This window comes from Ischnura elegans, chromosome 11 (genome assembly GCF_921293095.1).
Source record: "Ischnura elegans chromosome 11, ioIscEleg1.1, whole genome shotgun sequence".
Classification (NCBI taxonomy): domain Eukaryota; kingdom Metazoa; phylum Arthropoda; class Insecta; order Odonata; family Coenagrionidae; genus Ischnura; species Ischnura elegans.
In genome coordinates, this window is record NC_060256.1 from 81,919,641 (window position 1) to 81,935,491 (window position 15,851).

Sequence of the window (15,851 nt, forward strand, 5' to 3'; positions counted from 1 at the left end):
GACTTCCATGTCCCCCTCGGATATCATCTTAAATCTCCTACAGCCTCTCTCCCCGCTAGGGAAAACGGGTATTGGAGGGGTAGGGGGGGAGAGAAAGCTCGGGTGTATGGCATGGGGTGGGGAATTGGCCCTGAACAGGGGTGGCTGAGCAGTCGAAGCTTCCATTAGAGAGAGAACGATCCGAACTTCCTTTGCAGCATGCAGCACACGCCGATTACCCAAACCCACCCCTTGCGAGGTCCACAACCTCTGCGCGTTCATCCTTCATCTGTCACTCTATCCTTCCACCCCCCGGCCGTCAGAGTCCGCCACTGGTCTTGATGATATCGATGAAAATGAGCTGAAAAAGGCTGGTGGGTGCCGGGGATAAGCGCAGCGGAGGGCAACGCGACCCCCGAGCAAACAGCCAGGGGTGGATTCAAATGGCGCGACCAGGGAATTGGGACCAGGGTGTGGGGGAGTCTGAAAGATGTTTGAACAGGGGCTGGGGGAAGGATGGGCGAGTAAATAGGCACCGTGACGTCACTCCCACAGAAAAAAAAACACTATCAGGACTTAACTATTCATTTAGGAAAATATAATAGAAACTAAAGACCAAATCAAAAAAGTCCCTCCACTTCCTGCATAGGTACAAACAAAAAAAAAACGTGCAATACTCATCATTTGGTGTATAAATGATTTAGATTGATACATATTAAATTTTATTTGTGGAATAAATGGATCCTACCCCTTCTGGTTAATATCCAAGGATAATAATTTAATAATTGAATTATATGATAGTAGAAATCGTTTGCTTACGCATCATTAAAAATAATTATGAACGAACAATTTAATGATACATAAATTATAGATATTTCCGATAAAATGTACCACATTTACGATAAGCAGTTATCTAAGTTTGAGGATGAAACATTAGGGACAAAAAGTGGAATAAACTTCTTGAAACAGTGATAATCGGGAAAATATATATGCATACAAAATGTGTATTTATTAGCATTGTCGATAAAAATCGTAGATTTGTTGTGATTTATAATGCTTTATCAACTGCAGATGAGTCTCTCGTGACGGAACTTAACTAAATCCCGCCAACAAAGCATCAATGAAGTTAGGGTTGTTTCACAATTTCCGGTTTCGTGTCTTTCGGCGTAATTTTATCCACTCGGAGAGAATTCCCTCGTCTTCTTTGCGTCGATTCGTACCGGAAGTCGAAGGGTGGCCAGTGTTATGAACATCTCAAACTGCTGCCAAAGTGTTGTGCTGAGGGAAGAGCCGACCTTCTACAATTTCAGACTTATTTCATATGGAGAGAAGTCTCCACGCAACCATTGCCAACTGACATATTACGTTCCATCCCTTCATATCCACCATACGTAGGGGAGAAGAAAATTTTGAAAGCTAATAATCGCATGCAGTTGTCCCAAATGGAAGCAGCTTTTTTATGGATCAAAAAATAACGTGCGCCAATTAATTTTTGCACAAATTTTCCCACTGTTGAGGATTTATAAAGTTACACATTTTAGTAACGTTCTTTCCCCGAAGAAATCAACGACAAAATAACGAGAAAAATGAAGGTCTGTGGAATTTTTGTTCGGAAATTGTTGCCATTTTTGTCGAATTGATTCCATTGTTTGAATACATGGATTCTATTTTTCAAGACGATTAAAACATATGCACGTAAATGTATGGACAATTATTGAACTAATTATGTCATCAAACGATAAAAGAACCAGCGATTTAAAATCAATGGAAAAACATTTTTTTAAGCACCAACAAGGTTCATTTGCTTACTCATAAGGCTACCGCTCCTACTTGAAGGGTGCCTATTTTCAAGGGAATATATTACACCTTTAAATATTTAACTGCGTTTTTTGTTTAAACTATTGGTTATATAACCCCATGCGGATGGTGTTTCGTTTACATCTCCCTATGGACTACAACACTACAGAGTTTGATTGAAATCAGAGGCCCGTGCTTCGGACACCCACTTCTCAGTTTTGAATGGTTATGCAAATTTTCAAAATAAATAGCAAAACTTGCTAAAGTAAACACCATTACCAGATTTCTCACACAGCATATATATTTCATCCTCAATTATAGGCATGATTTTTCCAAGAACTTTCCCGCTCACTCTCCGGTTTCTTAACCTTTGACAAGCGAGACTTCCCGGGGGGTCTTACGAATCATGGAGGGGTAAAGTGGGCGGGGGATATATAATTACAAGCGCAATGAATACTTTCTCGGAACGTTCTTTTCCCCTCGTGGATCAGCATTTAAGTGCGGCGACTCGAGCGAAGCTTCTCAAACGAGGCAGAGGAATAGGGACGAAAGGGTGTAAACCTGATACCTGCTGAAATTTCGTCACGTGTTTCACTCGTCGCCTTCCATCCCCGCCGGCATTAATCACCTAACAAGACTTCGAATGGGTGTAAATGACACTCTTTTAAAAGCATCCCCAACGGAGGGCGGTGGAAATGATTTCCTCGACACCTGAGATGAGTTTTATTTCCCGGCGTGGGTTTCCAGACCGGAGATGCTACGGAATGTTCGAAGCAGACGCGAAAATAGAAATGTCTTTGGCCGCCGAGGAGAGTAAATGACGACACGTTGAGGATTTTTCTCAGAATGAGTGAAGGAAACTTATCTGGAAAGTTAATATTTTATTTGGAAAGAGCTCCAGATTTTTGCATGCCGGATGAGAACGAAAAGCACTAAAAGCACTGAACAATGAAAAAGGCTCTGTGAATCGATGCAAAGAAGGAATTCAGGGATAGTTTCATAGGCTTAATCTGTCGCTAAAACGGTTGAAACATTAAGCAACCACCATATAATTCTAGTTAAACACAGGCCCTTGATCTACTCACCCCAATTCTTTAACACCACGTTAGCCATTTCTCATAATTTTCCATCTTACCAACCCAAAACTTTTTACTCTTCGTTTTTTTCACGAAATACACTAAAATTTACTCTTCTGTCGCGCTTTATTTGGGATATTCCATTGAATTTGAGACACACAAGAAATTGAAACCGAATTATCAACAATGACACCATACTACGAACTGCTTCAGGCTATTTTCAAACACAAATGCAAAAATCTTTTGGTCTCATCGATGTGTTTCTTTACGCATGGAATACACTCTTTCTAACAACTTAACTCCAAATATACATCTCATGCAACCATTTTAACTTCCTCTACATGAAAAAAATATGTCGAAGGCAGTTGAAAGAGAGAATTTCACGTTTAATAGGTTTTTGGCAAAAAACCAGAACGCAATGGGTGACGGAGATGATGCTTGAAGTCACACCGGCCTCCCAAGAAATCTAAATCATCAGAGCGAGAACGGCGAAAAAGAAAAGAGATCATTGCGAGAGGAGCAAAGAAAGGCGAGGGTAAAACTAAGAAATCAGTAGTGGGATAAGAAGTTCTCCGACGAAGAAAATGGGAGGTTAGGGGTTTGGCCGAAAGAGGAGCATGGATGGAGGGAGAAGAGGAAAAACTTTTCCGGACCAATCCTGTACTTTTTTCTCGTTCCGACCAAACTAAGAAAAAACTCCTCCCGGTTATAAAGAAGAGAGAAAAAAGTGCCAAGGGTGGAGGTTACTCTGTGAACCACTCCTCTATACGCCCTGAAGCGCGATAGCCAACCCCCCCCCCCCTTCCCACCGTACCACACCAGCGACTCACGTATGTCCCATCAGTCAGTTAATCCAGCACCGAAAAAGAAGAACCAAGTTTGAAAATCTCCGCCGAAAAACTTTCCTTCCCGAGTTCCCGCCTGAAAAAACCCCCCCCCGGAGCCAATCCAAGGGTTACGCTCAACCCCCACCCCCCCAAGACTCTTCTGACATGCAAAAACGCGCCCCCCACCCCCAGAATCCCACCCAGGGAGAGGAGGCGAGGCAGCGGAGAAACTTGGCGCCCCTCAGACACTCGAAAACAATTGAATTAAAGCCCCGGCAATGGGCAGGGGGTGAGGGGCGGACGGATAAGGAGGTAGCCCATTATGCATTGTGCAAATGAAATAGAAATCCTATGCAAATGGCGTTAGAATCCATGTTAGACCGGGAGGAAAAGGCTGGAATATAAGATAGTTTGAGGAGAATAAGGGATTGGGTGGGGGATTTAAGACGGAAACACTCGGAACGTGATGCCAAAGGGAGTGAGCTGCTCCCTCAACCGAAGCCCAAAGTGCGAGTTCTCACAAATGCAGCTGAGCATAAAAGGGTGTTCCTGCTTTTCCTCGTCCACCTCTTTGTTCAACTCAAGCGTGGAGTTACATTTTAAACCACATTCCCACATCAACTTATTTTCATAGGTTCAATGAGCTCCTGATTAACGTTGGATTGATTAAAAGAACGCGATTTCATTTAGAATCAACTCTAAAATCTCCGAAGAAAACGTATCTGCTCATTTTTGTTTTAAAGCTCCCCTTTTTTGCTATTTATGTTGCATTTAAAATTTCGATAACGCAGCCCAACAGAGGAGAAGTGACTGAATTGTGAAGAAATTTCCATAACAAAAATTAGGCTATGGAGAAAACACTACAAAAATATACATAAAACTCTTCTTTTAATAACTCAAATAATGTGAAATCTTTCAGATCGATTGTTGGCGAGATCACTTAGTGGAAATTCATTGTAATGAGATAAGAACAGCTGCAGCAATTTTCCACACTATTCAATTCGCACAACCGGTTTCAGCGTTCAATTGTCACTATCCAGAGTTGAAGAGTGCTCTTGTTACCGACGTGTAAACGTTGCAACATGTTGAACGAATGAAATAGTGAGGAAAATTACTACAGATGTTTGTATCTTATTGCAATCTTTTTCAGGTTAACGACTCGCGTATTAACATCCCCTGCCACACGCCTATAGAGTCATCATTAGGTGTAGCGTGTGGATGTAGGTATAACGTGTGGGGTAGCCATTTACCCCGCAAAGCATCGCGCTCGGATTGTGGCGGGGTGGAGTGTGCGAATGCAGAATGTAGACGGGGGAAGGGGGAATGAGAAGTTTCCACTCCGCGATGGGCACGGCGCTTCGCCGGAGTGAATGAACCGCTACGTGGGTGGCAAGAGGAGAAATTGATGGCTGCGTCGCAAGAATGGCAGAATATCTCGTATGTAAATTGAGGCCGGGATATAAACGTGGGAAAAGGTCGCCTCTGGAAAGACGTATCCCTCAGATGGGCGTATGAAGAAGACTCAGAAGGGTGGTGGGGAGAGGAGTTGGGTGAAGGCTGGATGCGAGGAAAAGAAATGGAATAAAAGGGACGAATTAAATTAATCTCGTTCCCAAAGCCCGTGAGAAAGACTAGGCATCAATAGGAGAGACCGCATCAAAATCCTAGCAAACAAGGGCATCGAAATATCAATTACATCAGAACCGAGTCACGGCATAAAAGCTCTTTCGGGTGATGATTGAAGGTATTTAAATAGTGATTCAATTCCTATCCAAAATTTCATACCGGGGAATCTTTCACAATACCAAGCTGCCTAGTAATTGCAAACGAATACAGAGCATTGGTTGAAATAATAACCTACCGAAGATACTCCGTCCATGCATGAGAAAAATATGACAGTTCCATGAAACAGTCATGTAAAATGGTGTCCAACCGATCATTTGGTTGTTGACGATTGATAATGATTATGAGGCTGATATTTTGATTAAAATGTCACGCCTCGTGTAAGGCAAAGCTTGATCACTGGGTTACTTAAAGAGAGAGCAAAAATAGTGGAAAGATATAGTTTCATGCCATGCTGCAGATTCGGCACGATAAATCCACTAAAATACCGTCAACCAAAACCTACTTTGCCTTCAAAAGTTTTTCATACCCTATTCATTTACAAGAGCATTTGATAAAGAGTTTTATGCCGGAGAACAATCACACTCTATACAGGATAGATACGGATTCAGAGGAGAAAACAAATGAAGATTTTGAACGTTTGTTAGGTGTAAGGCAGTCTCGCTTGACATTGAATGACGAAGACCATTTGGAAGACTAATTAACGAAGAACATTGAGGGTATCAGATGTTCCGAAAGAACCGAGCTCATCGGAAGTTTCGAAAAATTCGAACAAAAAAAATCTTCGAGGACACACGTATAGGGTTGCGCCGAGGGAGTTGGCAAACGAGGAGATTGCATTAGCGCGAAATTGGAGAATGGGATATATATGGCCGCGCGAAAATTGGGTGATAGCTGTGTTATATGGCATGAATAAGTAGGGAGAATGGAGCGGGAGTGTGGATATGGGGATGGGATACAAAAGGGATATTCAAATGAGGGCATAGCGGGGGATAGGCTGAAGGGTGGTTCCATCAGGGCCGGAGGAAAAAGAGAATTCCCCTCCCCGCGGCTGTATCATTCAATTATAAAGGCCCTGGATACAAGGGGAGGAGGAGACGCCGCTGGGAGGCCTCCAGGGGTGCCCCATTCGACTGATCTGCATTCGGCCGGCGGGAGAGATTTGACTTCGCGGGGGGTGGGGTTGAAAGTATCACCCATGGAGATGCGGATTTAGATGTGGTCTGGATTGGAGGAATACAATGAGGATGTTAAGGTGACATAAGAGAATAAGAAGACTAGATGAACTGTTTGAACCCGTTGATGTAAGCTTGAAAACAGTTTTAAGAGGAAAATTTGTAATAACTAGCCTTTTAGCAATTATTAAAATCAAAGGGATCGGTCAATTGAGTAATAAGGGAATAATAAGAGGAGTGGGAGTATAGAAAAACTGATGAAAACACTGAAAATAAAATAATAATCATATTTTTTGTTCACTGAGAGAGACTCTAAAATGAGACATTTTGGCCTAATGAAGAATATAACTGCCAACGTACGTTACTTGTGAAAAGATAAACTCATAAGAGAACTGCATGGAGAGCTGCGTCAATTCCGCGCAATCGAATTATAATAGTGGATCTACTATTTTCTATAAAAATTAAGAAGCCAATGGTAAAAAATGACATTGCAAGTCTCGTCCTCTTCCACCGTTTCTAAATCATCCCTTAAATTCAATCTAAATAATTCACCGCTTTCCAACCCCTAAGTCACTTCCTTCGTTTGATATCTATGCTTTTCCACTTATATTTTTTATATAATTTTTATTTATTTTCAGTCAACCAATGCGCAGGTCTTTGTGCCGTGCACGATGGTTATTAATAATATATACTTATAGCATATAAGTTATTGAGATAATATTTCATGCCTTAATGTACCTATCAATCTAATGTAATAATATTCATTCATAGCCCTGAAGAAGACATAAAAAAACATATCTAAACGTTGGCAAATAATTTTGCATATCATATACACACATACTGCGAGACGTTACTCATCATCTAATAACTGAGGTCAGGAAAAATAAAAAAGAAATCTAGTTATCTATAAACGAACAATAATAAAATCTATGAATTTTAGCTCTGGAAACACAGTGTCAATTATTAAAAATTGAATAAGACTATCGTAGGGAGTACAGCTATGCACCACACATGAAGCTACGTAGTGGGTAGTGAGTAAGATAGGGAGGAGGGGGCAGTGCACCCAACCCCTGCAGCAGGAGGCACGGGGGTCGAAGCACGCAGTTGTGCAGTCTCGGCGTCGAGACGTTGATGGATGGCCGGCCTTAAGGAGCGTGGCGAAGCGGGGAATGTCGGGAAGGGGAGGGGGATCGCCGCGGAGAGAGGCCCGATACCAGACCCCTCCCTCCCCAACCCTTCCGCCTTGGCAGTGATGCAAAATTGCATACGAAAGTGTTGCGCGGGATAAGGGATGGGATGGTGCGTGCTGAATGGAGACAAGAGGTCGGCATGGACCACGGAACACCCCTTCCGACCGCCGATAGATCTGCCCTTCCCCGAGGTCGAACTCCTGACCTATCTCGGACAAACATCCATTCCCCTAAATTTGTCCGATTGTCTCGGGACAAGGGCATGCACCTGCAAGATCGACGTCTCCATCGCATATAGGTACAAATGAGGAGGAATCTGTGGACTTGACTCACCCTCTATCGCACGTCTAGCGAAATCCTAAACGATCTCCCACTAAAAAAACGTTTTACGGATTTCATTGTTAAGATATTCTTTTTAATCAGAAAAACTGAATTAAAGAATTACCGGAAAACATAAAATAAAGCCCTTTTTGATCGGAAAATTTGGCAAGAATTTCTAAATGATTAATATTTTGTGGCAGTGCTGAGACTAATATGAATATCATCCAATATTATTCAGTGATAAAGGATATATGAGAATGCTATTTAGAAAAAAATGTTAATTATAACTTTAATGTTATTTGAAAAAAGCTACATACGCAGCTATGAACAATAACTCTGAGAATACTAAGACGATAATTCTATTGCTATACCAATTCGCTGTAAAATGTATGTTGAAGTAATAATAACTAAGATGTCTTAGTTTTTAGTGACAAAGACGGCTTCATTTAATGAACTGGTATTTGTTGTACAGGCACAAAACGATTAGTGATTAGGATGACGCGTGCACCATTTAGAATCTTCCTTGTTTCTACTGGACACCCTAATTCAATTATGCTTTCAGGATGACCAGCAAAAATAAATCGATGCATATTCGAATTCTGCGTATTTGGAATTAAAAAAAAGCAAAATGGCTTAATGGCTTGATTCCCCTTCTCTGTATTCCAATGCAACGCATAAAATCGCGATCATAAATATATTACATCACTGCGTTTTATTTGTGCTAAAATACAGTTCAAAAATTCAAATACGGTCATGAGGAAATTTGCACATCGAATTACGAGGAAAATTAATGCATTTTCCGTTAACCTTATGGATCACTTATGCGGTGTAATCAGATCGCATCATTTGCGGAATCATGGGAGTACGCTCATCAAAATAAAAAGATCGAATATCCATGAATTGATGCACCCATTTTTATTGGCTCCATATCTCATTACATTCAATTATGTTCCGTAATTACATTTCCATTGCTTTGTTCACAGAGAGGTTATGCAGTTATCAAAATTCAATTCTAAAAACGGCCTTTGCGGGAGAGAACTGAAAACCCATTGTCTCCATTCTTTTGCACGTTGGAAAGTAGAGACTGTCGTCGCCGATGATTTTTTTTGCCGCGTGAATTAATTATAAATTTGAAAAACAAATGCTAATTAACGAGTTACGAAGAGTTCGGATAATTAAAATTCACTGCTCGATTCCGGCGCACAAAGACTAAAATCAAAAAAATACTCTCACCTGATTATCATTTCATGCACATATCATTAGGATAATAAGCTTAGTTAATGAATATTTCGAAAAAAATACGCCCTTTAAATCACGAAATAATAAATGACGACTCTCTTGTTACCCAACGGGATTCAGTTGCGCAAATATGAGTTTATAACATGGAGTGGGTGGATGATTATTCTATTGTTCACAGTAATTACATGTGACATGTAATTGTAGTTATTATAAAAATATACTGTGATATTGTATCGCAATAGGATTAAAAACGACCCTAAATGAAGCAGGATCAAGTGAATTGAAATTCTGTCCATAGCAAGGTTACGTTAACTAGGAAAATATTGCGATGAATATCTAAAAGCTGACATCCAAATATTGCATAAATAAAGAATAATTCAAATAAATTCAATTAAATAAAGAACAAGTCAAATCCTAATCAAAGTATCAAACTAAACTATCAGCATAGGAAATAAAATTTTTTCAACTTCACCGCAGCCAGTCTTAGTTGGTCGGTGCTGATTCATTAAACTATTTCACGCAAAAAAAAGTTTCAAGTAATTAATTATTTGGGATTTTTAACTTTTCCAATCTAAGTTTAAACACTCATACCGGTGATGAAATTTTCTCAGATGTGGCACCGGGTAAGACTGGTTAGGGCCAACACTACGATAAGAAACTCCCTCATCGAAAAGTTGGCCCTAAACACCCTTACGTGAAGCCCAACCCGAGAAGATTTTATCAATAGTATTCGTCTCTTATTAATGTATTTTGTAGTACTCGTTTCTATCTACAAATGTCTTTGTTCTGTACAGTGTAGAAGCCAGGGGGAGGGTCCGGGGGGTGCGAACTCCCCCCCCCCTCCCCCCCGAAATATAAAAAACAATCATTTCCCTTCATAAAAGAAAAAAATACGAAAAATCATGAATTTACAAAATATTTCTTCTACAAATAAAGTTTTTTCGATTATGAAAAGTGCTAAAATTTGTTTAAAACCCTAAACTAATAACCTTGTTTTTCAAAAATTTCACCCCCTGGTTTTTGACCCCCCCTCGAACAAAATCCCTAGCTACGCCATTGCTTCTGTAAATACCAGTAATGACAGTTGAAACATTTGTCGCACAGATTGAAATTCTCTGAAAATTCGAATTTCGGATTCTTTTCATCGATGGAGATGAGCTAATTGGTTGGCGCTAGGGTGTGGTGCATTGTATCGAAAATGGTACTCACCACATCCGGAGTGCTGGCGCCGTCCGTGTGTGATGTGGAATCTGCGGTGCTTCCTCGATGGTGGTGGTGCGCGAGGTCGGAGGAGCCGTTGGTGGAGGAGGCCCCGCCGCCGGGCCCCAGGCTGTCAGGGCCCGGCTTGGCCGTCGACTCCCGCTCGTCTATCACCAAGTCAATGGGCATCTTACCCTTGAGGCAGCTTATGTACCGGTGGCAGAAGTTGTCGCACAGCTCGTGAACCTGAAAGAGAGAATAACATGAGCATTTAGTCACGGTGTTCAGTGAGATAAAAAAAACGTGATATTATACCCGATCAGCAACATTTAAACTGACTTACAATGACTAAAACTATTTAAGAAGTGTTCCACCAATCAGAGCTCAGACCACGCCCCAAGAGGTTGACATTATTAGGTCTTGTAATAGTTTGTGGAACTATCAATAGGCAGTGAGACATACAGTTCGACCAGATTTTAGAACAACTTTATTGGAAAGCTTTGATAAAAAATATTTCTTTATAAATTGGAAAATTAATGCACCTGGTTTGTATAAAAATTAGTTTGAAGCCGGGACACGTTCGAAAATACAATTAATACAATTAAAAAACACTACGGGAAAGTGAAAGTGAAAATCGTTGCAAACAATATGTCACGACCTGACCAGAATAAAACGATCGCACGGATGATTTTTAATCTAAAACCAGTCAATTGAAGTCTTCAAGAGTGGTACATAAAATCCCGTTGTATATTTTTAATGAAGTATGTGTATAAATCATTGGCAATGTAGCGTGATAGACTTAGTTCCAACATAATTGAGCGCACAATCCCCATGAAAAAATGCTGTTTTATTTTTTACGCCTCGCCATTCCGAATTGAGAGTATGATACAGCTGTCAGCATGATACTCTCAGCTACCCTTTTTATGCCACGAATAAAAACGGGCGTGAAAAGAGTACGCAATAAAGGACAAGTAATAGTGAGATTTATAATTCCTCAACGAGGCTCTCGTTGGTGACACGCATGGGTTTTAAGGGCACTCAAGAATGAAGTTTAGGATGGAGAAGGCAAGGTCGTTCAGACACAAAGACCTTGGCGTTAAATTGGCGTAAGGCTGCGGGTGAGGATGAGTTAAGTACGATAGTTGCTCTTCGAAGAGTACGAAAAGTCACCTGCTCGGAAGCGAACGTGTGAGATCAAACGTCTCGGTGCTAAAATTAACAAACCCATAATTGTGTTGGTGAACGATAATTTCCTTTCATTACCACCATACCAAGCCCGAATTAGGTCAAGTTAATTGCCGCAGATGACACCTATTCCCCACATACATCCTCTTAAACTTTCAGGATAATATAGCATAAACAAGTGCTTCGGCAATACGATAGCTTGCCGTAATTTTTATGAGTGATACGATGCTATAAAAATGAAATCTTTTGTCAATGGCAGGGAAGAACTACGAAGCGCGGCGTAAGGTCATTTATGGCCCACAAAACAAGTGCAACAAACTTGCGTCGTATCAAATTGATGTGTAGGGAAAATAATGTAAAGCTAAGGGGCTGGCAACTAGTTGTTTAAGATGTTGTGACCCCATAATAAAGTCAAGGCACCTCCCAACTTTACGTGGTATGGTAAAGTGGCATAATATTAAAATTAAGGTCTAGTATCATTAGGTAGATAAAATAGCATCGATGTATTCATGAAAAACTATCTATTCCTCCTTACAGCGATTTTTTCGAATTAAATCTTATGAATAATTCCTATTCAAGACATATCGTTAGCACAGACCATTCTTCTCCTCATGGCAGTACTTAGTAGCCATGCAGTGTTTAAATTCATGAGAGTGACACCGACAAATTCATGGAAGATTAATGACATTAGTGTTCCGAGATTATTTTTATCTCAAGAATATATTCCTCCTAACTTTTCACGAGTGTGAAAAGAAGCCATAATGAAATCCGTTCGATTTTTACAACACAAAAAGCGAAGCATAAAACCAAACTTAAAGATAAAGGAGTTCCCCTAGAATATTACAAAAAAAGGTCGAAAATTTTATTTCAGGATTAAACTTAATAGGTGATGGACTAAGGCAAGAGGAGAAGGTGGTTGCTTCGACTTAAGTTTTCACACCACAATTCTCGAACGATGAAATGCATCGATACTATACCGAAACCAGGTTAAACATCGATACTGCGGCAGCTGAGTTAACCACCATCTCTTTCTGACAACTTGGGCAGAGTCAATCGCGTGGACTTGAACCCAGCACGTATTCCACCGGTGAGAATGTCTCAGTAACAATTTTATTGGTCGCAAAACCGAACGCAATGGCACCATAAAGAATTCTCCGGGACGGCAAAGTGGGAGCAGCACTTTCGAGGAGCAGAATGACAGACGGAAGGGGGTTACGCAGTCGGGAGGGCCCATTCCCTTCCAAGACATCGCACGTCAAAGTTGAGGCCTTTTTAGTAACACTAACTTCCGAAAACCGTAACTTTCAACACCTCACGCGAACTGCTCTCCGCATCGAACTAAACCCTTCCTTACGATAGGGATGGGGGCGAGTATATAGCTCTCTTCCCTTGAATTTTCGGTGCATACCCCACTGGAGATTTCCCATAAGGAATTTTCCAAGGAATAGATTTCCCATATCTAGCTGAGAAGACGATAGTAAAAGCGGGCGTCAATGGAGGAGGAGAGAAAAAAAGTTTTTTTTTTGGGGTGCTGGGGAAAGTTGTTTGCCTTTACCCATACCACGACTCCTTCACCGCACTACAGTACCCCCAGGCAGCCCCTTCCTTACTCCTCAAAGCACTTTCCAGAGTAATAGGGGGGGCCGAAGTGTCCTCGGGGAATTCTGCACGGAGGGGAAGGCGTGGAAGAGAGCTTCGGAGGGGACAATGGCTCCCGGAGACTGAATGGGGCAAAGGCGAAGAGGAAACTATAGCACTGCAAAATGGTGAGGGAGGTAGTAGATAGTTGGCAGGGGAGAGGGAGCGGGGGGCGAAACGCTTGGAGAGCTGCTGAATGTGGATTCTGGGGACTGTAATAGGGGTGTAAAGATCTGGAGCAACAGTTGGGCTGTAGCCGTAAAGTTGCGTGAAGAGCGAGGACTCGCAGAGGAGGAGGAAGGGAAGCGGGGAATGAGGAGGGTGTAGCGAGTAGGTTAAGGCAGAGGGTGAGGGAAGAGAAAGGAGGAAACGTGGAGTGAGAGAATGGTGAAGTAAGGAAGGAAGAGAAAACGGTGGTAGGAGGAGAGGAGGCGATGGGTTGAAGATTGGGACGTTTAGGAAGGGAGGAGAATTCTCATCTGATGAAAGGATATCACGCCCGGATCTGGTCGGAAGCGGATGCGCCGCGAATGATTTCGGTCCTTGCATTAGGACGTGGCGCCCTTTGTTCGAAGTCCGACGAGGAGGAAACGGGTTCGTGGATATTGCTCGGGCTGATGGTTAGGCGACCCATTCGGTCGGCGCAAATTGAACTCTTCCAGCCGCGAGGAATATTCCGAGTCACAGCTAGTCGCTTAGCGATCAAGACCAAACATTTTGAGAAGATATGAAATTGACTTAATTCCGAGTATATTTACTACGAAACAGATTTATTTGTGTGTATTAGTAGGAATTAGTAGGAAAAATTAATACGGAAAATAAAATTATATAATCACAAAAAACATTTCCATTGAGACTCCTTAACATCAATGATAAGTGCAGTTTCCAATGCCTATTTTATGAAAAAAAATGAAAAAAAATTTTAGTTGTTGCAAATCACCGAATTCCTCTAATATCATAAATAAACCAATGTATCTTTTCTTCAACTCACAAACGACGATTTCAAGAATCTAAATGATCATATGGTGGTTGAGTCAATTCCTTCGTCACAACGACTTTCTACAAAAGGAAATCAATTTGTGCGAAATATTTCTACGGGTGTAACAATTATATTATAATAAACTGTGGTAAATCAAATAATATAATCAATTTCATCGTTACCAAATTACAATGGAGTTCAATTCCTAAAATATCGGTAATCGTATAGCAATAATTTATCTCACAGCATTTCACAAGAATCCTGTGTAAATATGCACTTTCGTACCAGAATAGACGCCATCTATTCCTCGTTTGGGTACGATTAAGGACTCCGTCTAATTTCCAGAGTTAGAATCTCCCGGGATATGGAACATCGCTCCCTCTTATTTTCCCTACTTCCCCTACCTTAAAGAACAAACTCCACTCTTCATGTTTACTGCTGGGCTTTCATTTTTAAATCCCAGCAGCGTCGGAAGGCAGAAGAGTGTAGAACTCTTAGAGCAGAGCTGAAAGAACCATTCCCCGCCCTTGCTCCAGCAAAAATACCTTTTCTCCCAAATTTCTAAAACCTATCCTTGCTCCAGCAAAAATACCTTTTCTCCCAAATTACTAAAACCTATCCATACTTTTTTCACGAGGTACTCCATCGAATACCCACCCTCAAACCTACCAAGACCCTCACAACATGTTTTCTTTCACTATTCGTTACATGCGCGGACCAGTAAAATGTCTGAGGTAGTACCTACTCGGGAATAAGTATAACCGCACAATATGTTTCCTAAGTCGAGACCAACTTTGAAACTCACCGATTCGCAGTGACGTTGATATCATCACGGAAGTTGCAGACGTTTATGAAAGCATGATCATTTTTAATAGTTTTCGCAGCTATGCCAATAAAGTACAAGGTCGCCTAACATGTAAGGACAAAAAGAACCAGGCCTTTATTTTATTCACTATTTAGCGATTAAGAATTAAATTTTATATTTATCCTCCGTTGAAACGTGACTCAATACTGGCTAGTTACGTCTTTCAAAGCGATAAGTAAACTCGTTCTTTTGATACTTGCACCCGGTTAATTTTATTTTTATTGGAAACTCTGATAACCTCTGTCGTCTTTAGTTGCGAAAAAATACTCACTCATAATTGAATTCAACGCAGCTAGCACTTTTCTAATGCTTCATATAGAACGTGTTGAAATTGCCTATCCGCTATTGAAATTGAGTACCCGAAAAATGAATCAATAAGTTGTAATTTTTTCACTTTCATCTTACGAAATCGCAAAAAACACGTGAACGAATTATTACACAAATCTACGACTGAAGATACACTCCAGCCACCCTAAACTAAGACCCTCACACCACGGAGCTACGTGTACGCATGGGAAAAAGGAGGCCTTACTATGTGGAGTAGGCGAGGGGGGCGGGGTGGTCTTCTCCCAGGGGTGCAGGGCGGATACCGCAGAATCCTTCCCGCTTCTCCCAGCGCCGCTGGGCGCTCGCAACTCTTGGTTACCACGGCACCCCCGAGGGGAGCGGGGAGAGGCGCGGGAGTGACAGCTATTGCCTCTGCGAGGTCGGGTTGAGCGGCAATGGGAACCGTGATGTGAAGGAAGGAATGAGGGAA

The 15,851-nt window shown here is 41.4% G+C and overlaps 1 protein-coding gene across 3 annotated transcripts in view; it reads right to left on the reverse strand.

Moving 5' to 3' along the window:
- Positions 1-15,851, reverse strand: part of LOC124168540 (homeobox protein homothorax) — an 822,993-nt gene that overhangs the window by 652,212 nt on the left and 154,930 nt on the right. For all 3 annotated transcript variants that reach the window (XM_046546881.1, XM_046546882.1, XM_046546880.1), the window contains exon 6: positions 10,437-10,673. In XM_046546881.1, coding sequence (XP_046402837.1) covers positions 10,437-10,673 — 237 coding nt within the window. The remainder of the gene's footprint in view (positions 1-10,436; positions 10,674-15,851) is intronic.